The sequence below is a fragment of the Vombatus ursinus genome, unplaced genomic scaffold, assembly GCF_900497805.2.
Source record: "Vombatus ursinus unplaced genomic scaffold, bare-nosed wombat genome assembly UNPS02014847.1, whole genome shotgun sequence".
Lineage (NCBI taxonomy): Eukaryota > Metazoa > Chordata > Mammalia > Diprotodontia > Vombatidae > Vombatus > Vombatus ursinus.
The window spans coordinates 5,804,842-5,832,646 of NW_020954625.1; the positions used below are offsets into that span (position 1 = coordinate 5,804,842).

A 27,805-nucleotide genomic window follows, 5' to 3' on the forward strand; every position below is an offset into this window, starting at 1 on the left:
AATCTGGCTTCAGACACTTACTAGCTATGTGACCCTGGGCAAGTCACTTAACCCTGTTTGCCTCAGTTTCCTTATCTGTAAAATGAGCTGTAGAAGAATATGGTAAACCACTTCAGTATCTCTCCCAGGAAAACTCCAAAATGGGGTCACAAAGAGTCAGACATGACTGAACAACAACAATATAATGGAAAGACCATGGCACTCTGTAGTCAGAAGACTTGAATCTGTCATTTACTGCTTGGGGTAAGTCCCTTCCCTGCTCTGGGCCTCAGTCTCTCCTCCAAAAGGAGAGGACTGCACTTCCCTAAGTCACTACCCAGGGCATACTCTTTGACCCAGCAATACCACTACTAAGTCTCTACCTCCAAAAAGATTAAAGAGAGAGTAAAAGGATGCATATATTAAAAAAAAAATTCAGATTAGCTCTATGTGTGATGACAGACAACTGGAGAATAAGGGGATCCCATCTATGGGGTAACAGCTGAGCGAATCACGGTATATGGATGTAATGGAATATCATTATTCTGCAAGGAATGGCAAAGGGAATGCTTTCAGAGAAATCTAAGACTTGCATGGGCTCAGATTATTAAGATCTGGCCCCCTTGCATTAGCGATACAAATGTTTAGATTCCTTAAGAGTCTGCCCAATGTGACGATGTTCTAATAAAACTTGTCTTTGGCTGAAAGAAGCCTTGGGCCGAATTCATTCGGGCAGGACCTGTGTGTTGTGATTTCGGGGTCCCAGCCCCCCTAAACCCCTAAACCTCAACATTTTGGTGGCCTGTACAGGGAAAACTGCCTAACCCCAAGTTCTTCTCTAGCCAAGACTGGAAGGTATGTAAGCCTCTCCCCACTTCTTTCTTGCCCTGCAGTTGGGGTCGCTCTCCAAGCACCTAGGAGGGCTTGAAGGTGCTTTTTGGGCAGACAGTTACGAGGCTGTCTTGCACTTGGCCTGACACTCTCAAGCGCTCCGTCCACTGGCTCGCTTTGAGGCCATGGACCTGGGTACACCTTCGGCAGCATAGAGGACAAGGACAGATGCCATATGCCCAATTCTGCCAATTCTCTCGGCGCAAGGCAATTGGGAAAACTGCAGGTGCTTTTTGGTTCCCTGAGGCTTACTTACTCCCTTCCCTCTACACCCCTGAATCCTTCATGGAGGCTACAGGGAAAAGTTAGAACAGCTGAAAACATCTTAGCAGATTCTGGAGGTTTTGTGATGGATCATTAAGGATTTTGAAACACCTCCTCACAACCCTGGTCACTCCCTTCTCCTACTCCCTTCTCTTGAATCAGGAGGGTATCTATTAATCCCTCTCACAAGAGAAGACAGTTTCACCCCCTCCCCCCACCTCTGAACAGAACAGTTCCACACATAAAAGGAATTTCCACTATAGCACACCTGATGAGTGGTCATCCATCTTTGGCTTAAACACCTCCAACAAAGGGAAACCCACCACCTCTTGAGGCAGACCTTCCCACTTTTGGACCACAAGGCCCCTTCCAGCTCTAGAACTACGCCCCGATAATTCTACACTCCCTCGTTTTACAGATGAGGAAACTGAGACCCAGGGAGGTTAAGTGACCATCCTGAGATTAACCAGGTAATGAGTGTCAGAGGTAGGATCTGAACCCAGATCTCAATTCCAGAACCTGTCATCTTTCCACCAGACTATCCACCATGACAATAATTTAATTTAGATAAATAATTCAAATAAATATGTTAATTTAAATAAATAATTTCATTTAAAACACTCTATAAATAAATGTCAATTGGCCATTATGACAACAAGGATTTCAATATTCACAGCGAACAAGGATGAAGTGCCATAGCAAAGATAAGGTACTCGCCACGGTTAAGGTTCCCTCGGCCTATGGCCTCTGATTCCTAAGAGTTTTGTTAAGGCGGCCTGGAACAGTGTTACCAACCAGCCCCCCACAGCGCATCATTCATCCTCAGCAAAGGAGGGAGGTTTCTGCCTATACCTGGGTAGTGTTTCACCAACTGATCCATCAGGGACTCCTGGGTCACCACAACATGAGCCGCATTCATATCCGCTATAGCACAGCAAAGGACCTCCGCCAAAGGTATAAACTGGGACTGAGTAATTGGATTCATCTGTACTGGAAAAACATCTCCTATGGAGAAAAAACAAAACAAAACAAAGCTTGAAAATTCACAGTATGAAACGTCCAGATAGGCCAATCAGGACGACAAGCAGCTCTCAGCAAACACTTCATTTCTCTCCCCTTTCATGGAATCAGAAAGAACCAAACTAAGGCTTGCCAGCGGTGGGGAAAGTGGGAAGACCGAGTGGCTACAGATGGAGGTCTCAGCACTTCCTTGCTGCGTGCTGGAGGGCAAATCATTTAACCTCTCTAGGACTTGGTTTCTTCAGCTATAAAATGGAGCAGGAATATCTGCAGAACCCAAAACATAGGGATAATGGATTGGAAAGGCCTTTGCAAAACTTAGAGGCTCTGGGGCCCTCCCCAAAGGGCCTCCTTTCTGGTGACTCCCTCTGTTAGCCACCATTTTAGGAAGGCCCCTTGCCAAGCTTTACAACTCATACCTGACCCTCCCTAGAAACCTTTTCTTCCTTCCCCTGCTAAAATAGTCCTTCTCCCTCTGCCTTGTAGCCTCCCATTAGAATGTAAGCCCCTTGAGGGCAGAGATGGTTAGATTGCTTATATCTGGATGCCCAGTGTTTAGCACAATGCCCGGCACATCCTCTAAGGCTGTGCTGCCGTCTTCTCTACCATGCCTCGGAAACCTCTTCATCCCGGGAGTTCACTCCAGCCCAGGCATTCACACATTAGAAGCACTCTCAGTTCCTGTGGTCTCTTCTCCAGACCACAGGGCTCCTCTCAGAACCTCTAGGTCAGCGACGGGGTTCTGCCCTTCCACACCTTCATTTCAGGTTCCTCTTAAAGGCTATTTTCCCATATTAGAATGTAAGCATCTTGAGGGCAGGGCCCATCTTTTTGTCTCCTAGCAGTGTCTGGTATATGGTAAATGCTTAACGCTTGCTGATCTTGTACTAGTAAGCGCTCAATATATACTCAGTCTCTCCATTGCTGGGAATGCGTGATTTTGTCTTACCTAGGCTGATGGACAATTCCTGACCTTCTCTGCCCAGTGACTGAGGAGAGTGGTGGACAGGCTTCTGGGCCACTGTATGTTTTAGAAACTACATAAAGACACAGCCTTGATAATCAAGATGGGGAAATTACAGCCTTAGTTCAAAGGACTATAGAATCACTGATTGAGAGCTGAAGGACACCTCACAGTCTAGTTCAGGGATGGGGAACACGTGGCCTTGAGACTGCAGGTTCCCCACCCCTGGTCTAGTCTGTTTAACAGATAAGGTCACATTGACCCCACCTTGGGGGACAAAGAGTAGCTAGGTGGCACAGGGTTTAGGATGCTGGAGTGAGGAAAGAATTCAAATCCTGCCTCAGACACTTATTTAGTCAGGTGACCTTGGGCAAGTCACTTAAACTTTCTCGGCCTCAGTTTCCTCATCTGCAAAATGGAGATAATAGTAGCACCGCCTCTCTCGGGGTTGTTGCAAGGATAAAATGAGATTAATATCTGTAAACACTTTGTAAACCTTAATAAATAAGTAAATAAATGTTGACTACTGCCTTCTCAGACTCTGGACTAGCCAGGGGCTCATTAGAGAATCACTGAACCTTGTAACTGCCTGGGGCCTCGGAGGCCATTTAGGGCCCTGAACACTGAGAAGGAGGAACGATGGGGGTGGGAGTGGGTGTTTAAAATGACATTTTAGTCATTCCATCTAAAAACAGAGCTGGTGCTACCCTCCCCACCCCACCCCCTCCGCCCCGTGTAATCTAGCACCTTCCCAAGATACTTCAAGTGGGGCTTATTGTGCAAAAGTGACATGAGAACCTACTTCTGTTGGGGCTGCGTGCCTACACAGGCCAGAAGCTGTAGAAAAAGGAGATAAGCCTTATTAACAGCAAATCCCTGGGCTGGCACCTCATTGCTAGAATGGGGCTCTTTGCAGGAAACAGCCGTAACCACCAGTTGGGCCAAGAGAATACTCTCAGCTGCCCCTGACACAGAGGACAGACGGAACATTACAGGAAGCTAGGTCTCCCATGTGCACAGCATGTCACATAAGCAAAGTATTTACCTTCCAACAACCCTCCAAGGCAGGCATGCTAAATACCACTGTCTGCATTTTACATACTACATCCACTCTGGGGATTCATTCAGGATAATTTTCAAGTCCTTCTTATGTGCAAATATGCACTGGAGAGATTCTCTATCCAGGACACTCATGTTCTTGGCTCCATTAGAGAAAAATTAGCACTTCCCCCCTCTGTTTTAGGGTAGACAATTTGGACAGATGATTTTTCTGGTATGTTTTCTTTAAAAGTTAGACCAGGTCTTCTAAGATAACCTTTGCTCATTTGAATGCTTAAGCACTAAGACCTGAATCCTTTACAAGTATGAAAGGTAACATGAGCAGTATGGATTTTGTATCCCTAAAAGACTAGTACTAGGCATTCGCCTAGTGCACACTATGATAGCTAGTAAGTTTTTTTTTTCTTTTTAACCTAGACTTGTTTGCCCTAACTTCAAAAAGAACCCAGACAGCTTGTCTGAGATCACTGGGTTGCAGATCTATAGGATAAGGTTGGCCTGCAAACCCTGAAGAGTTAACTCTCCTTACTTCCCTCTTGGGATCCCCCTTCCTCCCCCCCAACTTAGGGGCTTTTCTGAGTTGTTTTCTTTTAAGCTAAACCAGCCTATCTTAGTGAGAGGTGATTTAGGAATTCCATTTAGATTGCCCTAATGAATTGGCAAGGATTCCCTGGGGAAATTTCACATGACTTCTAGTGAAGGGACCCAGAGGAAATCTTTATCTGGCCCTCCAATGCACAAGAGATCGCTGGAGAAATTTTAGTAGGTCTTGTACAGAAAGAGACAATTGGAGATATTTTGTTTGAACCGCCCCCCCCCATTGGACTTCACTAAAGGAAACCATGGAAGGGCCCAGGATCATTTGGTTTCTCATCCAAAGAATGAAGAGGTCATTTACAGTTGATCCCCAGTCCCTAATCTTATGGAGGGAACCCTGTATGTTCTGGGAACTCAGAGGGACCAAGATTTCCCTTTGAGATGAGAATTTTGAGGGGCAAGCTAGATGGCATAGTGGATAGAGTATTGGCCCTGGACTCAGGAGGACCTGAGTTCAAATCTGGTGTGACCCTGGGCAAGTCAATGAACCCCAATTGCTTCACCAAAAAAAAAAAAAAGAGATGAGAAATCTGATTTTCTCTTCTTTTTTTAAAAAAAATTGTTTTGAGGTTGGGGAAGGCCTTTGTAAGCATCAAGATAAATGTCAACCTGTGAGAATTTTACGAAAAGATATCTGTTTTTCAGGTTGTGTCACTACATATTTGGAATCTTAAAGAATGTGAATTTCCAGATTAATTAGTGAGCCAAAGCACAGAAGTTTTTCCAGAGGTTTTTTTTAGTAGAAAACACAGCTGAAAGCATCCAAAAAGGATCATGTTGCGTCTCTAGAGTTTCTAAGGCACTAGAATTAAGCGGGGTTGAGAAAGCCTCCCTATAGAAAATAGGGTTTTAGTTGAGATTTAAAGGAAGTTGGGGAAGCTGGGAGGTGAAGATGAAAAGGGAGAGCACTCCAGGCATGGGGGACAGTCAGAGAAAATGCCTGGAATAAAGAGATGGAGTGTCTTGTTCATGGAACAGCCAGGAGGCCAGTGTCACTGGATCAGAGCAGCGTGTGTGCTGGACAGCAAGGTATACAAGGAAAAGTAAGGTATAAGGGGGCTAGGGAATGAAAGGCTTTGATCACCAAACAGAGCATTTGGTATTTGGTCCTGGAGGTGACAGGAAGCCACTGGAGTTTATTAAGTGTGCGTATGTGTGTGTGTGTGTGTGTGTATGCGTGCATGTGCATATGGGGTGGGGGGGTGACATGGTAGGATCTGAGGTTTAGGAGAATCCCTTTGGTGGCTGAATGGAAGACAGACTGGCCTGGAGGGAGCCTTAAGGCAAAGCAGACCCAACAGCAGGCTATTGTAAAGTCCAGGCTGGGGTGATGAGGGTCTGCACCAGAGCAGTGGCCATATCAGAGGAGCGAAGGTGGAGATGTATTTGAGAGATGTTGCAGAGATGAAGTCAACAGGCCTTGGCAACAGCTTGGATATGGGGGAAAGGGGTGAGAAATAGTGAGGAGTCCAGGATGATTCCTGGGTTGTGAGCCTGAGGGACTGGGAGGATAATGGAGGGAAGGTGGGAGGGGGAAGGGTTTAGGGGGAAAGAGAATGGGTTCCATTTTGGACACATTAAGTTTAAGATGTCTATTGTACGTCCAGTTTGAGATATCTGAAAGGTGGTGGAGATGTAAAATTGAGCTCAGCTGATTGGGTCAGGTGAAGAGAGGTAGTTTTGAGAATAGTCAACATCGAAATGGTGATTAACGCCATGGGAGCTAATGAGATTGCCAAGTGAAGTAGTACAGAGGGAGAAGAGGCCCCCGGACAGAATCTGGAGGGACATTGAGAGTTCGAGTGTGATCCAGAAGAGGATCCAGCAAAGGAGAATGAGAAGGGGCAGTGTGAGAGGCAGAAGAATCAAGAGAGAAGGGGGTCCCAAAAACCTAGAGAGGTCAGAGTATGGAGGAGGAGAAGGCCATCAACAGGGAGGTCGAGGAGACGAGGGTCGAGAAAAGGCCGCTGGATTTGGGACCGAAGAGAACCTCAGTAATCTGGAGAGCGCAGTTTTAATACGGTCAGTGGCCAATTGTAAGGGGTAAGAAGAGAGAAAACGGGAGGACAGAAAGCAGAGGCACCTACTGCAGGCGGCCTTCTTAAGGAGTTTGGTCACAAAGCGCAGAAGACGTAGAGGAAGGAAGTTAGTGGGGACGGAAGGATCGAGGGACGGTTTTTTCGGGCTGGGGACGATTGTAGGCTGTAGAGAACGAGCCAGTAGAAAGGGGGAGAATGACAATAAGTGGTAGACTGGGGATGCCAGAGGGGGCAATTCACTGGAGGACGTGGGATGGAATGGGGTCACTTGAACAAGCAAAGGGCTTAGCCTTGGTGAGGGGTAAGGCCACCTCTTTGTGGGAGGCGGGGTGAAGGAGGAGAGAGGGAGGGAAGGTGTCTGAGAGACAGGAGATGAGAGGAAGAGGGAAATCACAATGAAAGAATTCAATATTTTCTGTAAAATAAGAAGCAAAGTTCTCAGTTTAGAAAGGGAGTGGAGGGCGAGCCATGGGAGGTTTGAAGATGGATGGGACAGTTTGTAAGAGTCACTATGTGAGCTGAAGAGTGAACTGATGAGGGAGGTAAGGTAAGATTGCTCTGTTGACATGGTTAGAAAGCAGTGGGGTCAGCATTTGAATTCAAGTCTTTTGACTCTAAAACACTTTCTACTAAACAGGGAATATTATCTGAAAGGCTGAGAGATCATTAGCTAGGAAAAGACAGCAGCTGAGGTTCACACAAAGGGCTGCACCCCAGTGATACCCCTATCAAGAGGGTTTTGTTTTTTGTGTTTTGTTGATTAGTGGTGTCTGACTCTTTGTGACCCCCGTGGGGTTTTCTTGGCAAAGATGCTGGAGTAGTTTGCCATTTCCTTCTCCAGCTCATTGAGCAGATAAGGAAACTGAGGGAAACAGGATGAAGTGACTTGTTCAGGGTCACACAGCTAGTGCGTGTCTGAGGTGGGATTTGAACTCAGGGAGATGAGTCTTCCTGACTCCGGGACTGACATTCAATCTACTGTGGCACCTAGTTGCCTCATTGTTGCCTTGGTTACGCTTAATTCCAGGGTATCCTGCCTGAGAAAAACAAATAAATCCATAATAACCCATTTCTAAATGACACAATCATTTCAGTGAGGCTGCCCAGGCATTTCAATTAACTTGGCATTAGCTTGGCTTTTTTTGGCATTCCACCCAAACCCAACTTTCTGTAAAGAAAACAAAGTACGTATTTAAGTGCGTTATGGCCCAGCGGAAGGAGAAAAGCCCCTTGGCTTTGTCGCCTGGCCGAGTAATTGAGTCATACGCTTGTAATGAGGCCCTTGGAGAGGTCCTTCATTGCCACAGGAAAAAAGGGATCAGGAATGTTTAAGGCAGGGTATGGGAGAGAAAGGCAAGAGACAGAACCTTGATCAAATACCACCTGCAATTTGAGGAGTTGTGGGAAAGAGGCGCCACCCACTAGAAGAATGACTTCAAAATAAGTTAATTAATTCTTTGATTCAATGAACATCAACTAAGCTCCTACTGTATACAAAAGTACTAGGGGAGATTCAGAGTGGGGATAAGGCAAGGTTTCTGCCTTCATAGAACTCACAGTTCAACAGAAGTACAGAATCCCAATCCTACAGGTCATAATGCACTGCACCCCTGGGGGGGCAGCAGGGAGGGCTTCCAATTACCACCAAAATCAAAAACAAACACCTGAGCTTGGCATTTGAAGTCCTTCCTAACCTGATTCATTTTACCTTATTTAGTTTCTAAAGCCCTATACACCTACTCCCGACCTACCTTTCCAGCCACATTGGACATTACTCTGCCATCCAGTGAAACTGGGCCTTCTCTTTGTTTCTTGTACCTGACATTCCCATCTCCTCGCCTTTGCACTGGCTGTGCCACATGCCTAGAACACCCTCTCTTTTCACTCTCCCCGCAAAGAGTCCTTTTCTTCCTCCAAGACAAGGCTCAAAGACCATCTTCTGCAGGAAACCCTAATTTACTCAACTGTTGGTACCATCCCTCCCTTCCTGCCTTGTATTTAATTACTTCGTACTTGCATTTATTCACTTTATATTGATGTGGTAGATATTTATATGTATTTGTCTCCCTATTAGAATGTAAGCTCCTACCCACTCCCTGACAGAAAGGTGATGAGCTCATAGCAGATTGAGACTGTATGTTCTTTGGATGTGGTCAATACCATTTATTTTGCTTCATTATGCTAAGGAGGAAAAGAAGGAAGAAGTGGAGGGGGGAAGAAGAGAAATAAGAGAAGAAAGAGGAGGAGGAGGAGGAGAAGAAGGAGAAAATGTTAGCTCCTTCCAAATAGGAAGAGTGTCATTCTTTTACTTGAATCCCCACTGCCCACCACCGTGCTTGGTACGCAGTAAGCACTTCATAAATGCTTCTTTATTGATTCTTCTCTCCCTCCTCAAATTAGCTTCTATTTTCTTATCTGTTTCTATGTGGTAGACTATAAGCTCCTTGAGGACAAGAATATTTTTCTTTTTTTGTCTTTATATCCCCAGCATCTAGAATAATGCTTTTCACACAGTAGGTACTTAATAAATGCTTATTCTTATTGAAAAGGAGTGCAACGAAAGGTTCAAAGGGAAATATCATTACCAGCCCTACAGATCAAGAAAGGCTTTCGGGAAAAGATGGCATCTGAGGTTGTGAAGGATGAACAGGAGTCCCACAAGTGAAGATGGCGCTTTGGCATCTTGACAAACTATAACCATAGATGATGCATTAAAAAAAAATGGGGGAGGGGGAGGGGCAATTAGGTGGCACAGTGGATAGAGCACCAGTCCTGGAATCCAGAGGACCTGACTTCAAATCCAGCCTCAGACACTTATTAGCTGTGTGACCCTGGGCAAGTCACTTCATGCCAACTGCCTCCAATTTTTTCCCCCCAGATTTCATAACAGCTTCAAGTTGTGACTCAGTGTCTTCAAATATATGCGGATTATCTATAGGGGTATAAATATGATTAAGAAGGCAGTGAAATGCTAAAAAAAAATGGGGACACAGCACTATGGGAATATATGTTTATAGTGGGGAGGAGATAGGACATCTAGAATGGATGAAACCTGGGAAAATAACCAATAAAAATTGATAATAATAATAATAACAGCTAGCACTTGTATAAGGTTTGCAAAGTGCTTTACAAATATTATCTCAAGATTTCCTTTGAGGAAAAAGAAGCAGATGACGGCTCCGGGGGATAGCAGTAACATCTTAGCAGAAAAATGACAAAGGGGTGAGAGGAACCAGCATCTCTGGGATGGAGAACAGCAGTTACCGGGAGACAGAGCTGCGAAACACAAAACAGTTTGAGTGGAATCCTAGGTGAGTGAGTTATGCAAGAAATGATCCCTTTCCTACCAAAAAAAAAAAATGATCTGTGGGAGATCCTATCCCATCATGAAGGACGGGAGAGGAGAAGGAAAAGAATGATTCTGCCACTTGTTTTTCTCTTATTTACTTTGCTATTCTGCCTTAATTAAAAGCTTTGCTATGTGGCTTATGGTTCCTGCCTGGTCTATTAAGAAAGAATGAGTTAGACAGGGTGTGGGCTGAAATTTGCATGATTATGATTAGCTACAGCACCAGTCGCTGAACCTGTGGTAGCGTGCGGGACGGACAGCAATTCCAAGTTGAATTTGATGGGTTTGGTGGGTTGTTTAATTAAGAAACGTCCCCAGATTTCTGGATGGGGCCTGGAGCCAGCAGAGGTGTGAAACTAACCCAGGCTCTAAGGGTTACACTACTCAAGGCTCCAGTTCAGCTGAGATCTTCTCAGTGTGGATATTCCTTCCATAGGTGTAGACTGAAACCCATCTACAATCCCTCCTTCTTGGGGATTATTGTCTACGAATTTCCATGATGCATGAAAACACTTCCTCTCATTCTCTTAACGGTCTGAGGAAACCAGACTGTCCACCTGTGGGCCTTTACTCTTGATACGACACAGGCCACATTCCTTTCTGGCAATATGCACTCATGTGTTTTACAACCATAGAATGATATTTCCATGCAATATATATTCAGAAGGTGAGTCTCCCTGAGTTAGTACTATAGGATGGCATTATTATTATTTTTAGTACAGCGCCTGGAACACAGTAGGTGCTTAATAAATATTTATTGATTGACTGTTTACTGACGGAAGGAAAACAGACACAAATTAGCTAAGAGACCTAAAGAGGGAATGAGAGAAGACAGAGCCAAAAATAGAATCTACCCTTGCTAACATGATTTTTTGCTCAGACCACTGGGGACACTTCTCAAGCATCTTTTTCAAAGTGGGACTATGTTTTTGATTTTTTTTTAAAAAATCATCTTAACACTCTGTATGAAGTCTACAGAAGGCATGAGATGCAACTAGACTGAATGAATCTCAAGGAGAGGCAGCCTCAGGTAGAGCTGAGGTGTCAAAGCCATATCCCACTGGTCACATGCAGGACCCACGACACTCCAGAAAACAGCCAAACCAATTAAAATGGAGTTAAAATCGGATTTTAATGTGTTGACACATTAATAAAAAAGAAATCTATAAAGATGTGTGGTTTTCTTAGTCCATATGCAGCTTGCAGGGACCTTGTATACAGTTTAGGAGGCCCTATTTCTATTTGAGTTTGACTCTGTTGGTCTAGAAGCCAGGAAGACCTGGATTTAAATGCTGCCCCTCACACACGATGGCTGGGTAACCTGGAAAACCACTTTAACTCTCAGTATTCTAGGCCAGTGGTGTTGATCTCAAATAAAAACAGGGCCATTGAACCTCCCTGTGGTTGCATGTTGACTTAGAAAACTACATATGAACATTATCTATGTTCTATTGTATTTTTATTTATTTTGTTAAATATCTTCCAATTATATTTTAAATGGTGGGCAAGCCACTTTTTGACACCTGTCCTCTAAGCAGCTCTCTAAGATGGAAGATTTTAACCTGGGGTTCACAGACAGATTTCAAGGGATCTGTGAAATGGGAAAGGGGAAAAAATTACATCTCTATTTTCACCAGCTTTCCTTCACTTTTGAATGTAAGCCACCAACCATGATTCTGAGAAGGGTTCACCAGACTTCCAAAGGAGTCTAATGATCCATAACCTGCTCCCCTTCTGTCTCCCCCATATTGAGGGTTTGCCCAATGCACTGAGGCTTCCTTTGAGGGTTGTCTGGGTACGGGTAGAGTCCTCAAGCTCTCTGGCATCCTTCACAATCACTGCTCCACCTCCTTCTCAATCAACACACTTTTGTTGATGACTGAAGCATACACTCCATAATACGTTAATGATTATTCTTCCCTTCCCCCCAAAAAGGTGCAGAAGGCAATCGAGCACAGTACCGGATTTGGATTCAAAAGTCCTGGTTTTGAATTCTGCTGTCCTCGGTTTCCAGCTTGGTAAAATGAGATGGCCAAATTAGCTGGCTCCCATGGCCACCATCCTATAATCCGCATGTTGAATTCCCTCGTAACCTCATTTTTAATCCCACCATTTTAGTTCTGGATACCGAAAGTAATTTTAAGGTATACGCGGTTGTATGCACACTACCAAATGTGTGAGTGAAACATGGACCACCTCCCCCTGGAAAGCAAGCAGTCCCTTTGGGATGTCTGCATTCACGCCCCAACTCCACGCTTGCCCTGGGGTCAATGAGGGAGCCCAGCCTGGCAAATCCTAACCCTAGTGAGTTTATATATAAAACAGAGAATTTTCTCTATTATAAAAAGTTCGGCTCATTCAGAAGTGTTTGTTGACTCTGAGCTAGGCAGCCTGCCAGAAATTCATGCATTATTGACCTTCAAATACTTCAACGGAGCCACTCAAACTCAGCTAATTACCCAGCCGGTGAAATCTGAGACCATCTTTTCCATGGCCTGTATTGAATCACACTGTGGGAAAGGTATCTCCTATGTGTGTTACTGATGACCAAAACGGCCGGCAGACACACTCGAGGCTGAGACAAAGGGATGGTTTGTTCTGTGTAACTTGAAGACATTTCCTTGATTTTTAAAAAGCACTTTTATCCAGGGCAGAATGTCCACCCTTTTTTTTTTCAAAAACATTAAAAATAATACTCAACAAAAAAAAACAAAACACAACCCAACGGTATATCTTATAACAATGTGCCCCTCATTCCAAGATGGCGATAAGATACCATAGCTGAATCAACAGGGCATGAGATAGTGAAGGCCATTGTTATGTGGTTATAATAGATTCAGAAAATCAACTGAAATTAAAACACAAACACAAACAAAAAAAGGGTTAGCCCAGTAACCCTAGTCGGCTCTCTCTTTTAACAAAATCAAGTAGTGAAGACATCCTTCTATGTTTGAGTGTCAAAGAGTTACCCATCAGTGGAGGTCAGATATGCATCAAGGAAAACAGAGACCAAGGACACTAGACATTGAAGGTGTTTATCAGACACAGTCACAAGTGTTTGGAAAAAGACAATACTTTATATTCAATTGGCTCCCTCCTAGAAATTGGTATTCTGTTGAACAGTTAATGGGTTCATTCAAGAGAAGAAAAAAAAAGAAAAACAACCCTGGACAGGAGCTTTTCAAAGGGCTTGAGCAAAGATATTCAGGAAATCTATGCCAACCGAGACCCTGTTGTCGATGGGAATCTTTGCACCATTAATTGATTGGCAAGCATGTATTAAGTACAGACCATGTGCCATGCACTGATCGCTGGGGATATGAGAGGCAAAAAACCAAGCAATCCGTGCTCTCAAGGAGCTCAGTCTGATGAAGCAGACAACCGTTACATACAAACTAGATATATTCAGGATAAATCGCGGATGCTCTCAGAAGAAATGGCAAATATTAAGGAGGACGGGAAAAGGCTTCTTGCAGAAGGCGGGGCTTGAGCTGAGACCCGAAGGAATCCAGAGAGGGCAGGAGGCAGAGATGAGAAGGGGGAGTGTTCCAGGCATGAGGAGATGGAACAGCAAGCAGACCGGCGCCCCTGGGTCACTCCGGTCCATGAAAGGGAGTAAAGGCCAGTGAGACTAGAAAGGTCGGAAGGGGCCAGGTTCTGGAGGGCTTGGAGAGCCGAGCAGAGGCTTTTATATTTGATCCAGCTAGCTGCTGGAGTTTACTGAATTGGGGAAGAGGATGGGTATGAAGTGAAGCAAGTTCCTCAGCTAGAGCTGAAACGGATTCTCGATATGGGGGTCACAGGATGAGGAGGACAGCGCAGGTCATCCAACTCCTTCACATTTCACAGAGGAGGAATCTGAGGCAGCCCAGAGAGGAGCAGACACTTACCCACAGACACACAGCCCACAAGAAGCCTCAGTCTTTAAAACCTCCATACCCTCCTGCCCATCACACCCCACTACCTGACTGACCGGCCCTCCTATGACTCAGTTTTCCCTTTAATGTCCATTTTACCTCGATACAGATTTTGGGGTGGGGAGAGCCATAGGAAACCATGGGGTGAGTCAGCCCCTAACCGCTTCTTCCTCTGAACATTCCTGTCACCTCTGTACCCCCGGGACAGTCCTGAGAGCAGTCACGCGTGAGAGAACCTCAAACCTTTGCCCTTCTAGTAAACCAGAACGGTGCTCTTAATGGGATATCTCTTTCCTCTGGAGACCGTCCAGGCAGAGAACCCTGGAATGGACTTTGTTAATAGCTAAGAGGAATTTTGCCTGCTCTTTCTAGGTAGTTGTCTTCTTAAGTATGTTGACTGAGGGTCAGAGTTAACCCAGGGGTAACTGAGGTCATGTCCTGGGAGAAGTTATTTTTATGACCTGCTATTATTATTATTATTATTCTGGGATTCCCTCATCCAACACAGGGTCAGCACCCGCTCTCCCACTTAGAATGTTAGGATGGATTCTCTCTAACTGAAAAAGCAAGCTACTGACTCAAGGCTCCACAGCTAGGATGAGTCAGAAATGGGACCTGATCTGATGCTGAGTGAAGTGAGCAGAATCAGGAGAGCGTTGTACACAATAACAGCCACGTTGTGTGATGACTAATATTGATAAACTTAACCCTTCCCAGCAATGCAAGGATCTAAGACATCTCCAAAGATCTCGTGATGGAAAATGCTGTCCACATCCAAAGAAAGAACTATGGAGTTTGAATGCAGATCAAAGCATACTATTTGCTAAATTTTTTTCTTCTGTTGTGTTTTGTTTCCTCTTTCTGGTGGTTCCTCCTATTGCTTCTAATTCTTTCTTATAACATCACTAATGTGAAAATACATTTAATGGGAATGTATATGTATAGCCTATATCAGATTGTGCACCGTCTTGTACACCTTCCCTGTGCACTGGTGGTGGGGAGGGAGGGGGAGAAAAATTTTAAACTCAAAAGCATATGGAAGTGATTGTTGATAAACCAAAATAAATTAAAAATAATAAAAAAGAAATGGGACCTGAACTCATGTTTAGAAGAGGCTGGCTCACTATCTATCCACTACTCCACAATGCCTTTGTCTGTCATCATTAAGTCTATCTTGGGACTTGACTGATAGCCTGGTGCACTGGAAAGAATGCTGAGCTTGAAGTCAGGAAGGCCTGGGTTCAAATTCTGCTTCTGTGACCCAGGGTAAATCCTTTAACCTCACCTGACCCCAGGCAACTCCCTGGGACTTTTCAACTAAGCCATAGGCTTGATTGCAAGAATGTAGCCCAATGCTTATTACTTGCATTTCTTTTTAATCAATCACTAACATTTATTAAGGCCTACTATGTGCCAGGCACTGTCCTCAGAGCTGGTCTGGAAGGACCACTGGAAGCTCACATTTATAAAGAGTGACTAGGAAACAATGAGATATCCTGGTTACTGAAACAGTGCCAAGCCCAGGGAAAAAGCCCTGGGCTGAGGCTCAGGATGTGGGGATCATATCCCAGCTCCAACCCTTAGCAGCTGGATCCCAACCTTTTCAATCCCTACCTCACTGAGCTAGAGGAAAGGTAAGCAGGAAAACACTACCTGCAACCCAATTAACAAGAACTTACTTAGACACTAGTTCTCAAACTGGGGTCGACGGTCCCAAGGATTCCTTGAGACCCTTTCAGGGTGCCCACAAGGCCCAAACTATTTTCATTACAATACTAAGATGTATTTCCATAACCCACTTAAACAAGAGCGCTTTGGTGCCCTCAATGATTTTTAGGAGAGTCAAGGGGTGCTGGGGCCAACAAAGCTTAAGAACCCTTGATTAAGTGCTTACTCTGTGCCAGACAAGGCAGCTAGATGCACAGTGGACAGAACGCCAGGCCTGGAGTCAGGAAGACCCGAGTTCAAATCTGCCCTCAGACACATAACACTCACTAGCCGTGTGACTCTGGGCAAGTCACTTAACCCCATTGCCCCCCCACACACAAAGTTAAAAAAAAAGAATCTTGCCTTCAAAGAGCTTACATTCTAATGGGGGGGGCACATATATGTAAATTAGAATGTGCAAGATATATGCAGAGTAGCTAGAAAGGAATCTTAGAGAAGAACAGATGGGAGTTATTATCCAATATGTCAGCGAGTAATGTCATCGTTGCACATTTCAAGGGCTCATCCATCCCAAATCACTTCCGACATCAGTTATAGTGGACGTTGCTTAGCTTTGCTTTTCTTATGCAAAAGGTGCTTCAGAACTCTACAGGGTCCCAGGGTGACCCGAGGGATACCAGCCATCTTTGAAGCGGGCCCTATATAGGAAGCTGGATGGGGAGCTGGGAGGGTCCTCAGAGCCATTGAGGTCAAACTCCTTATCTTCCAGAGGAGGGAAATGAGGCCCTAGGAAGGACAAGCAACTTCCCCAAGGTCACATGGGTAGTGAGAGGCAGAGCCAGGACTGGAATTCCAAATCTGGTCCTTTTACTTTTTTCTAACTATCTGGATGTTTTTTTTAACGATTGTACTGAGACTGTAATAATAACCCTTGCCTGAGGGCATAGATGGATTGGGGTGCAAATCTAAGCTCTGAACCATTCTTGCTGAAGACCCTGGGCAAATCATTGTTCCTCTTATCTATGAAACAGGGATAAAGTAAAATGCCTGAGGTATCTATCCTGCAGTGTTCTTGTTTTGTTCTTTGCTTTTTTTGGTGAGGCAATTGGGGTCAAGTGACTTGCCCAGGGTCACACAGCTAGTAAGTGTCAAGTGTCTGAGGCCAGATTTGAACTCAGGTTCTCCTGACTCCAGGACCAGTGCTCTATCCACTGCGCCACCTAGCTGCCCCTATCCTGCAGTGTTCTTGTGAAGGTCAAATGCACTATAATGTTTGTGAAATGCTTGCCAAACTTTAAAGTACTATATATACATATATTATTATCATCATCATCATCATCATCATTTTCACTGTTGTTTACCTACAACTGATGAGTGATCCTTGCCCCAAAAGTTTATCTGTGAAGTTGGCTTGTTTGGAACATGGAAAGCACCACGGAAAGCACAAGGCTCCAGAAGCGAGGTCAGCAATGGAGGTTAGGTTTCCAGGTCTGCTTAAAGTCAATTCAAAGCCCATGCTGCTGAACTCTGGGGTTAGAGGTGGGGGCCATGGGCCATCTGGTGCCCCGCAGGAGGGGCTTAGGAAGGAATTCTCACTTTCTGCTGCGGTGGTGGGGAGCCTGCCCCTCACATTCATGAGCACTGGAATCAGTCCTTGTACAGAGCTGAGATTCCTGACTCACCCAATGCAGTAGCAGGATGGGAGCCTTGTACCCTCTGTCATCCAGTTTTTCTAGGATTCAGTACCTTTCAACACTTACAAAGCGCCAGCTGATGTACAGTGAGAAAAACTTTGGAGTCAAAGGTCTAAGGTTCAAATATTGGCTCACGAGCTGTGTGACCCTGGGCAAGTCAATGAGCCCATCTGAAAAATGAGGCAATGGGAATGAATGCTTTCTAAGGTCCCCCACAGCTACAAAGTTTCAAATATATAATCAAGATCTAGGGTCTAGGTCAAAGGCTGTGGATCATGGCATGAAACAAAGCAAAGCTAACACCTTCCACCCCGACCCCCCAAAACTGGACCCATGACCTAAGGTATGTATGCTCCAACCTCCAGCAGCACAGCTGGAAAGACCCTGGAGTCCCAAGGGAGCCAGGAGACCCAGGTTCTGGTCCTAACTTCCAACATTAAACATCTATGGACCTGAGATACAGTAGTTCTTCTCCATGGCCCTCAGTTTCCCCATCTGCCGGATTAGGGCATTAGGTCAGACCCAAGATTACCTTGTATTTCCATTGTATAAATTCTGTATCTACTCATATGTAGAAACATGTTTTTTCCCATAGAATGTAAATAAATTCCTGCAGGTCAGGGCCTGTTGTTTTGGGTTTTGTATCCCCAGGGGCTTAAAAGATGATTATTGATAAACTGATCTCACACCTGCTATCTCTGCAACTTTAAGTCACTTTTCCTTTTTTTGGCCTCAGTTTCCTCTTCTGGAAAACGTAAAAGGGCAGGGTGGAGAGGGAGGTGAGTATAGATCATCTCTGAGGTATCTTAGCTCTGACATTTTTTGATGCTAACCAGTTTGACATCTCTAGCTGAAAAAAACATGGCACAGGGAACTTGGAGAAGTGGGCTGACATTTGGCAAACAATTCATAAATTAAAAGAATACCTAAACCATCCCAGAAAGACCTTTGCCCAGAGCTCCAGGACCACACACACACACACACACACACACACACACACAGAGACACATACTCATATACATATACACATACACACACACTCACAAGCACACATACCACACACACCACACACACATACACACCATCCAAAACTTCGCTTTCCATGAAAAAAGAACTTTCTAGTATCAAGACACAAAGCCCAGCAAACCACCACTGCCCATTCCTTGTGCTCAGTGTTGGAGGCAGGGGACCCCCATTCAGCTCCCAGCATTGACATTCCCTGCCTCTGTCATTTTGGGCCAGCCATTTCACTTCATTGGGCTCTGTAAGATGGGGTGGGCGGAAGTCCCGAGGTCCCCTCTGGCTCTACATCTCTGAATGATGAGCATTGTCTTAAGTATTCTCTGCATCAAACATCACCTGTTCCTTCAACTGGTTTTCTCCCTCATCTGGACTGCCTTCACCATCTTGGCTACCTTTCCTCTAAATGGGCAGCATGGTACAGACCATTGACTCTGAAGTCGGAGGAGCTGGGTTCAAATCCTGCCTCTGACACATACTATCTATGTGACCCTGGTGAATCATTTAGCCTCCCTGGGCCTCAGTTTCCTCATCTGTAAAATGACAGAGTAGTCCCTGAGTGGCACAGTGGATTAAGTGCTGGGCCTGGAGTCGGGTAGCCAATCTGGTCTCAGACATTTACTAACTGGGTGAACCTAGGCAAGTCACTTAACCTCTGTCTGCCTCAGTGTCCTCAACTGGAAAATGGAAATGATAGTAACAGCATCTACCTCCCAGGGTTATCACAAGGATTAAATGAGGTAATATTTACAAAGCATTTAGCAAAGTGCCTGGTCCATGGAAGATGCCTAATAAATGTTTATTCCCTTTCCCTCTTAACACCCCTCCTGGCTCTAAATCAACAAACTCTTAATAATGTTCTCCCTCTCTCTCTCTCTTTTTTTTTTGCAGTTGGGGTTAAGTGACTTGCCCAGAGTCACACACTTACTAGCATAAGTGTCAAGTGTTTGGTCTGAGACCGGATTTGAACTCAGGTCCTCCTGACTTCAGGGCCGGTGCTCTAACCACTGCGACCCCGAGCTGCCCCAATAATGTTCTATCTCAAATGTGGAGCTGTAAACTTGTAAAAAATTGAAATTAGGTGAGAAAAGTCACTAAACTCTTCATAACCTTCTCCCAGCAATCCTGTCATTGGGTATATGCCTCGAGGAGATCAAAGGCGAAGGAAGAAAGAAAGGCCTCGTAAAAACCAAAACATTCACAGCAGTATTTTGGAGGGTTAGCCACAGCTGGAAACAAAGTGGGTACCCATCAACTGGAGAATGGATGAACAAGCTGGTATAGGAATAGAATGGAATATTATTGTATAGTAAGAAACAAGTATGAGGAATTCAGAGAGAATAAGGAAGACCTGAACTGATACAAAGCTTAGAAAAGTAGAACCAAGAAAACAATATATGCGATGACCTCAATAATGAAAGGAAAACAATATTGTAATAAATACAAATTAATATAATGAACAGATTATATATAACGATTATACATAACATATGCTTATATTTTAATATATAATCTGATAGAATAAGATTTTATTGAAATCCAATTAATATAATTGGCCAATCTCTATTCCAGGGTAGATGACAAAATACTCTTTTCTCTTTATTAGAGAAGTGTGAAATACTGCATATGCTACAAAATCACATTGATTCATTTTATTTTGCTTAATTGTTTTTATTTGCTACAAGGGAGTATTCCTTGGGAGGTGAAGTGATTACTGGGACATGTTAGTGATATTTAAAAAAAAATGCACCAATAAACATTATTTTTAAAAGTATGGTACTACATTCTCCTCTATCACAAAATGAATAGATTCTGCTGAAAGTTGCCATAACCTGGAATTATAGGGTCAGGAAATCAGAATGGTAACAGCTGCTAAGAGATTCCTCTTATAATAAAGACCAGTTATACCCTAAAGAAACAAGGAAACATCTGTAAAGTTCTTAGCACAGTGCCTGAAACATAGTAGGTGCCTAATACATGCTTGTTCCCTTTCCCATTCTTTCCTTCCTGAAAGGAAACCCGTCATATGGAGCCAATAAATGAATGTCCCTGTTAAGATCCACAAGGGACTAGCTCAGGATTTAAAGAGACAAACAAGGGCTACCTCTTTGTCTGTTTCAGGGGTAATTCTCACCATTTGCCCGAGGAATTTACTGACAATCAGTTCCCAGCTAGTCTGAAGTACCTAGCAACAGGCCTCCTAAGGCATCTTGCCTGAGAGCTGTAGAGCAGTAGGGGGGCTCTTGCACCCCCAAAGAGGGCTGTATCTGCTCCATAGGAGGCAGACGTAGCTTTGCCCACTTGCCTTCCAAATATAGAGACTCACTTCCACACTTGAGGTATCAGATTTCATTGGCATGGGTCCTCCTTCCCTCCTGCCACCAACATAGGTGGCAATTCAATACAGAAAACACATATGGAGATGCCGGGGTTTAGCTGAGCGGAGAGCTGGCTTTGAAGTCAGAAGACCTGGGTTCAAGGCTTCTTCGGACACGTCCTCTCCTCAACACCAAAGGACTATTTCTAACCATAGGTCTGTCTGACCCCTGCTCTGTTTCTGTGCTTGGATCCCCCAGGCAAGTCCAGCATAATGCCTGGTATACAACAGGCACTTAAGAAATGCTTATTGGGGCACCTAGGTGTCACAGTGGATAGAGCATTGGCCCTGGATTCAGGAGGACCTGAGTTCAAATCCAGCCTCAGACACGTAACACTTAACTAGCTGTGTGACCCTGGGCAAGTCACTTAACAACCCCATTGTCTAGCCCCCCCAAAAAAAAATTAAAAAAGAGAAAGAAATAGAAATGCTTGTTGACTGACTGTTGATTGACTCTGTTGCTGATAATCAATAAATTCGAGTTGCTGGCATTCTCAAGCTGGGGTTGGTGGAATTGTTTTTTTTTAATTATTTTTAAAATTTAAAATTTAAATTTAACTAAATTTAAAAATTAAATTAAATTTTAATTTTAATTTTAAAATTTAAAACTTAAAAATTTTAAATTTAAAAAACTTAAAAATTTAAAAATAAACTATATAAAATATATTTTAAAACATATTTGGATAATTGTGTTTCAATATAATCAGATGCCTTCATAATCCTCTATTTTATCTGATGCATTAAAATCCATGATTCCCAGATGGGTTAGCGGAGAGACTCTACCAGACACTGACCCAGGGGTCCAGGACATGAGCAAAGTTAGGACCCCTTTCTCTGGGGTCAAATCCAATCCACTTGCAAGTCATGACATCACCTTCCCGACGTCCTGGAGGTCCTCTTCGAGAACACAGGACAAACATCAACAAGAAATACAAACCCTCGTTTTGCATTTCCAACCTCGCTCCAAGCTCCCCTTCTGGGCTTAGGATGTCACTCTTCACACGTCCTCTGTCCAAACCTGCTGTTCCTCACACACCATATTCCATCCCCCACCTGTTCTCTCTCAAACCTGAAATTCCCTGCTCCTCCCTCATCTGCCCCTCTTATCGGGGAGGCCTACCTGGCTTCCAAGCTCAATGTCACCTCCTACTTGAAGCTGCCTCTGATAGTAGCCCCACCCTGTTACTAAACATATACCTTCATCTCAAACTAATCTCTTTTTCTTTTTGGTGGTGGTGGGGCAATCAGGGTTAAGTGACTTACTCAGGGTCACACAGTAAGTATCTGAGATCACATCTGAATTCAGGTCCTCCTGACTCCAGGGCCAGTGCTCTATCCACTGCCCCACCTAGCTGCCCCTCAAATTATTCTTTAAAAATGTTTTTATATGTACTTATGTGTACATACCATCTCCTTCAAAAGAATATAAGTTCCCTGAGTGCTCAGACTTTTATATCTTTGTCTTTGTACTGCTAGAGAGTAGCCCAGTGCTGGCCCAGAGGAAGTACTTACTAGACGCTTGCTGACTAACTGAGATTTTTGAGGTCCCGTATGGATTCATTTTGGGGTACGCTCGTATCCCCAAGACCTGGAACACAACAGGTACTTAATAAATGTACGTCAATGATGTGTACGATTATCCGAAAGGCAGCAGAGCCCACCTTGAGTGAGGTAGGCTTGAAAGTCTGGCCTCTGACACACAGCCGATGTGTTACCCTGGGCAAGTAATTTCCTCTCTAAGTGCCCTGGGAGGTTAGTCTTAAAGTTTTGGGACTTTAAGATTGCAAAACAGTCCCTGATTTAAATTGGTGAGGGCAGTCTTCTCCATAAAAGTTGCCCATAACCAATAACATCACAGGTCTGCATTGGGGGAAAAAAAAAGGTGATTATAAATGCATTTTTCAAATCAAGATACCAGCAGACATTCAGCCCCAACTGCTGCAATGGTTGGTTCCCTTTTCCATAAGAAGTATGTGGGAGTAGGGGCGGGGAGTGGCCCATAGACAGAAATGAAAGGGGATCTGGCCGGGAATCAAAGAGAGCTAGCCCTAGAGAGGCTTCCCTGGGCGTGGGCATGGACGTGCTCCCCTGGCATCCCCCAAGCGGGCTACTGGCCTATTCAGGGCTCTTTCTGTCTCTGAAAGCTTCTCTCCCCAATCTGGAAAGCATCAGCTTCTATTTCAGGCTCAAAGATCTCTTTCACTTGGGCTCTGGGGGATTTTGCCTCCCACACTCCCAACTGGGCTCAGACTGATCAGAGAATATATGAAAACGGGAACTTTTCAGGGGAGATAAAAAGCAGCTTTGGGGAACAGGCTTCATGGAAGCAAAGTTATGGGGAAATGCCTTTGTGGGCTGTTGGGAAGCTGGAAGCCAGGAGGATCCCAGCTTAAGCCCCCTTGAATTTTCTTCAAATCTTCTTAGTCACCCTCCCCCACTCACATCTTGGCAGGGCAGGCTTTTAGGATGTTTCTACAATTCAGCTTAATAAACATTTATAAAGCCCCCACTATGTGCCAGGCACTATGCTATCAGCCCACCTCCATACAAATAGGAGGCTAAAATTTCCTTCTTTTCGCAATTCAGCTGAGAAGAGCCAATGGGTCTCACTATGAGATCCACCTCAAGGCTTGCCCCCTACAAACAGGTCGGTGGGTCACTCGACACCCCCCCCTTCCAGCTAATCCATCCATTATTACTACCTCTGACCTGGGACAGCTAGGAAGCTTCCTCAGATTACAGTCACCCCCCAAGAGAAGAAAGGCAAGGCCTACATTTACACCAGGTTGTTAATGAGGCCCAGCCAAAACCCCAGGGCCCATCTGCTGGAGATATTGGCTCCCCTGCCCCCACCAAATGTTTACCCACCTCCCATCCCCCTCCAGAACTGAAGCTGCAGCCCAGAGAAAGGCCTCCAGCCTAGTAAAAGCAGAGCTGCCCCCCTTCCCCTCTCACCAGATTCTCCCCACCCCCCTCCTTTTTCCTTTACCCTATCTCACTGGGCTATAGTGAGGAAGGAGCTTGGAAAGCCTTAATAATCTATGTAAATGTCAGCTTTTCTTCTTCTTCTGAGGGCTGAATCTTCCTTCTTTCCCTTGTGCCACAGAAATTTTTTTCTTTTTTAAATCTTTATTGCTGTCTTTTGTTTTTGCATGACCTTCATTTCCAGATATCTCCCTCCCTGCCCCCTGGGAAGCCTCCCCTGCTCAGAGAGTGACCCCTTGTCACAAAGAATAGAAGAAAAGGAGGAAAAAAGGAGTAATTTCAGTAAAACTAATCCACACAGTAACCAAACCTAATAATGTATGCAATGTTCTACACCCATCCTCCCTCCCCTCTGCAAAGAAGAAAGGATTTCTTTACTTGCCAGTTAAAGAATGAATAAATGATGGAGCATTTGTTAAAGACTCACTATGTGCCAGGAACTCTGCCAAGCAGCTGGGCATAAAATATAAGAAAGCCAGTAGCCCCTGCGGTCCAGGGGCTTACATTCGAACAGGGTAGACGGCACATAAAGGAGACCTTGGGCTGGGTACGTGGGGGGCATACAGTACTAACCATATAGCCCTTGTAAAGCTCACAAAGCACTGTCTTCACCTGGGCCTCAGTTTCCTCTTCTGTAAAATGAGGAAGATGGAGTCACGATGGGAGAAAATTTGGTGCAGTAGAATGAAGGCTGGGACTTGGGTAAGAATTTCAGCTCTGCTATCTACTACCTGGGTGACCTCAGGTAAGTTACTAAAACCCTTTGCACCAAAGCTTGTTATCTGTAAAATAAAGGACTCAGCCCCTCACCCCTTCCAGGCCCCTTCCAGCCTTCAGTCTCTGGCCTTACAGTTAGCCCCACCATAATCCCAAGAGTGGCAGCAGTTCAAGTGTTCACTTTACAGAAGAGGAAACTGAGTCTCAGGGAGGGTCAACCATAGCAACTTGACAAGAATCACACAGCTCAGTTACTTGAAAACTGAGCCTCAGTTTCCTCACATGGATAATGGAGATAACAGAAGCTTGATACTTAGCTCACCAGGGCTGTCATGAGGCTCCCATGGAAGAATGGAAAGCATTCTGCTTTACTATATAAAGTCAGTTAATATTATTGTTTATTATTACTATTATTATTTCTTCTCTTCACAGACCCTGATTTTCCCCTACTGAACATAAAAGGTATCCGAGTATATTGGAGAGAATGCTGGCTTTATAGACAGAAGACCAGAGTTCAAATCCTGGCTTTGCTACTTACTATCTTTGTGATATTAGGCAAGTCACTTAACCTTTCTTACCCTCAGTTTCCCTAAATGTAAAATGAAGGGGGAAGGACTAGATGGGGCCTAAGGTCCTTCCAGCTCTTACAGTTATATTCCTGTGATCTCTCTTCCCTTTCCAGACTCCCAGGCCCTGGCTCTGCTTTCTCCCCCGTCCCCTTCAGTTACCCAGGGACCCCAACTCTTCTTTTGAAAAAAATTCTATCTAAATCTTTAGAAAAGGAAAAGGGAACAGATCCTAAAGAGTATAGTCAGCTGGGTTTCTCTTGTCATTTCTATGAGTGTGAGTGTGTAAGAGTGTCAGAGTGTGTGGAAGAGGGAGTATATGTAAGAGTGTGAGTGTTGTAAGAGTGTCAGAGTGTCAGGGTGTGTGTGTGTGTGTGTAAGACTATGAGTGTTTTAAGAGTATCAGAGTGTGTATGTAAGAGTGTGTGACTGTGAGTGTGGGAGAATGTGTGTAAGCATAGGAGTATAAGTTTTGTAAGAGTGTGAGTGTACATAAGAGTGTATAAGAGTGTTTATAAGTATATGAGTGTAAGACTGTGCGTGTGTAAGAGTATACATGTTTTAAGAGTGCCAGAGTGCATAAGAGTGAGTGTGTGTGTCAGAGTGTGTGTATGAGAGTATGTATAAGTATAAGAATATAAGGTTTGTAAGTGTGTGAGTAAGATCGAGTGCACATAAGTGTGAGTGTGTGTAAGTGTGTTGTAAGAGTGAGTGTCAAGAGTGTCAGAGTGTGTGTGTGTAAGAGTACGAGAGTTTTAAGAGTATCAGAGTGTGAGTGTATGAAGAGTGTATAAGCATAAGAGTATAAGGTTTGTAAGAATGTGAGTGTATGTAAACATAAGAGTATAAGGTTTGTAAGAGTGTGAGTATGTGTAAGTGTGAGTGTGTATGAGTGTGTATGTGTATACAGAGATACAGCATTGGGTAATACCAAATCCCAGCAGTCCCAGAGCTCTCAGGGAACTGATGGGGGCAGAGGGGCGGGGGGTGGGGGCACAGCAGAAAGATCTCTGGCTCCAGAATCACCAGACCTGGGTTTGAATCCCAGATGACATTCCCCAGGGTGACCTTGGACAAGTCATTTCCCGGTCTGATTCTCAATTTCCCTATCTGTATGATGAGGTCTCAATGGCCTCTGAGGTCCCTTCCACTTCTGGATCCCTGAGCCTCAGTACGTAGGTGATAAGAAACCTATAGAGATAATACTAGGACACATTAAGGCAGCTGGTGGTACAACGGATAGAGCGTTGAGCTGGAGGCAGGAAGACCTGAGTTCAAATCCTGCCTCAGACCCTTACTGGCTGGGGGACCTTAGGCAAATCACTTAGGTTCTCTCAGCCTCACTTTCCTCATCTGTAAATTGAGAATAATAATAGCCGATCAATGAGGATCTCATGATATCAACACATAAAGCTCTCTGCAAAATCTCAAGCGCTACATAAGCGCTAGCTAGCACTAGGAACTGGCTCTGCTGTACAAAATTGGCAGACGATTAAAAGAAGTGATGAATAGCGACATATTCTGAATCCCGCCACCTTCACTCTGTAGATACCAACGGGCACCTAATGGACCTGCGGCTGCGGCGGAGCCTGCCAAGGGTCATCTCACTTTTGCTAGGAAATCTCCCAGGAGGAGGACGCTACCGCCTCTTGCCGCCGCCCATTCGGCTGCTGGACAGCTCTCCTCGGCAGGAGTTTTTCTGACCCTCTCCGAAGCACCTACCTGCTGCTCCTGGTTCTGCACCAGGCCATGCTTCCTCGAGCTCCGGCATCAGATTGGCTAGCGCGATACTCCAAGACCATCTACTGGTTCAGCAAAGTTGCCATCCACTGGATTATAGGAGTACTGAATCTTGGACCTGGAGCCAGGACAACCTGGGCTCAAATGCTGCCCCTGGGACCCGTATGTACAAATCTATTTATAGCCATGGCAAAGAACTGGAAACTCAGGGGATGCCCATCAATTGGGGAAATGGATGAACAAGTTACGGTATGAATGTGATGAAATGCTATTGTTCTGTAAGAAATGATGAAGGGGATGGTTTCAGAGAAACTAATGCAAAGTGAAATGAGCAGAACCAGGAGAACAATTTATACAGTAACTGAAAAATTGTGAAGATAAACAGCTGTGAAAGGCTTAGGAACTCTGATCAACACAATGACCAACCAGGAATCCAAAGGACTCATGATGAAATGTGCTTCTCACTTCCAGATAGAGAACTGATGGACTCAGAGGGCAGACGGAAACCTATTTTCTTTTCTTTTCTTTCTTTCTTCTTCTCCATCCCTCCCTCCCTCCCTCCCTCCCTCCCTTCCTTCCTTTCTGGACATGACTAATACAGAAATTTGTTTTGCATGACATACATATTCATTTAGTTTTATATGGAGTTTTGTTTTTCTTGCCTTCTCAATGGTTAAGGGAGGGGGAAGAAAGAGAGAAAGAATCTGGAACTAAAAATAAAATAAAATCGAATTTAAAAAAAACGACAAATCCTGCCTCTGAAACTTACTAGCTCTGCAACCTCGGACTAGCCATTTAATTTCCATTGGCCTCAGTTTCTTCATCTGTCAAATTAAGGGCTTGGACTAAAGGGTCCCTGGGTTCCTTCCTGCTCTAAAGCAGTGCACGTTTACAACAGTGACCCAGTGACGACAGGACACTGGGAACAACGCTTGCTTTATTTCTAGCCCCTACCTCTA

At 44.5% G+C, this 27,805-nt stretch overlaps 1 protein-coding gene across 1 annotated transcript in view; it reads right to left on the bottom strand.

Annotated features, from left to right (window-relative positions):
- STOX1 (storkhead box 1) overlaps positions 1-27,805 on the bottom strand; it is a 64,459-nt gene that overhangs the window by 8,709 nt on the left and 27,945 nt on the right. Inside the window, exon 3 of the mRNA XM_027840637.1 lies at positions 1,987-2,139. Within this exon, the coding sequence (XP_027696438.1) occupies positions 1,987-2,139 (153 nt within the window). The remainder of the gene's footprint in view (positions 1-1,986; positions 2,140-27,805) is intronic.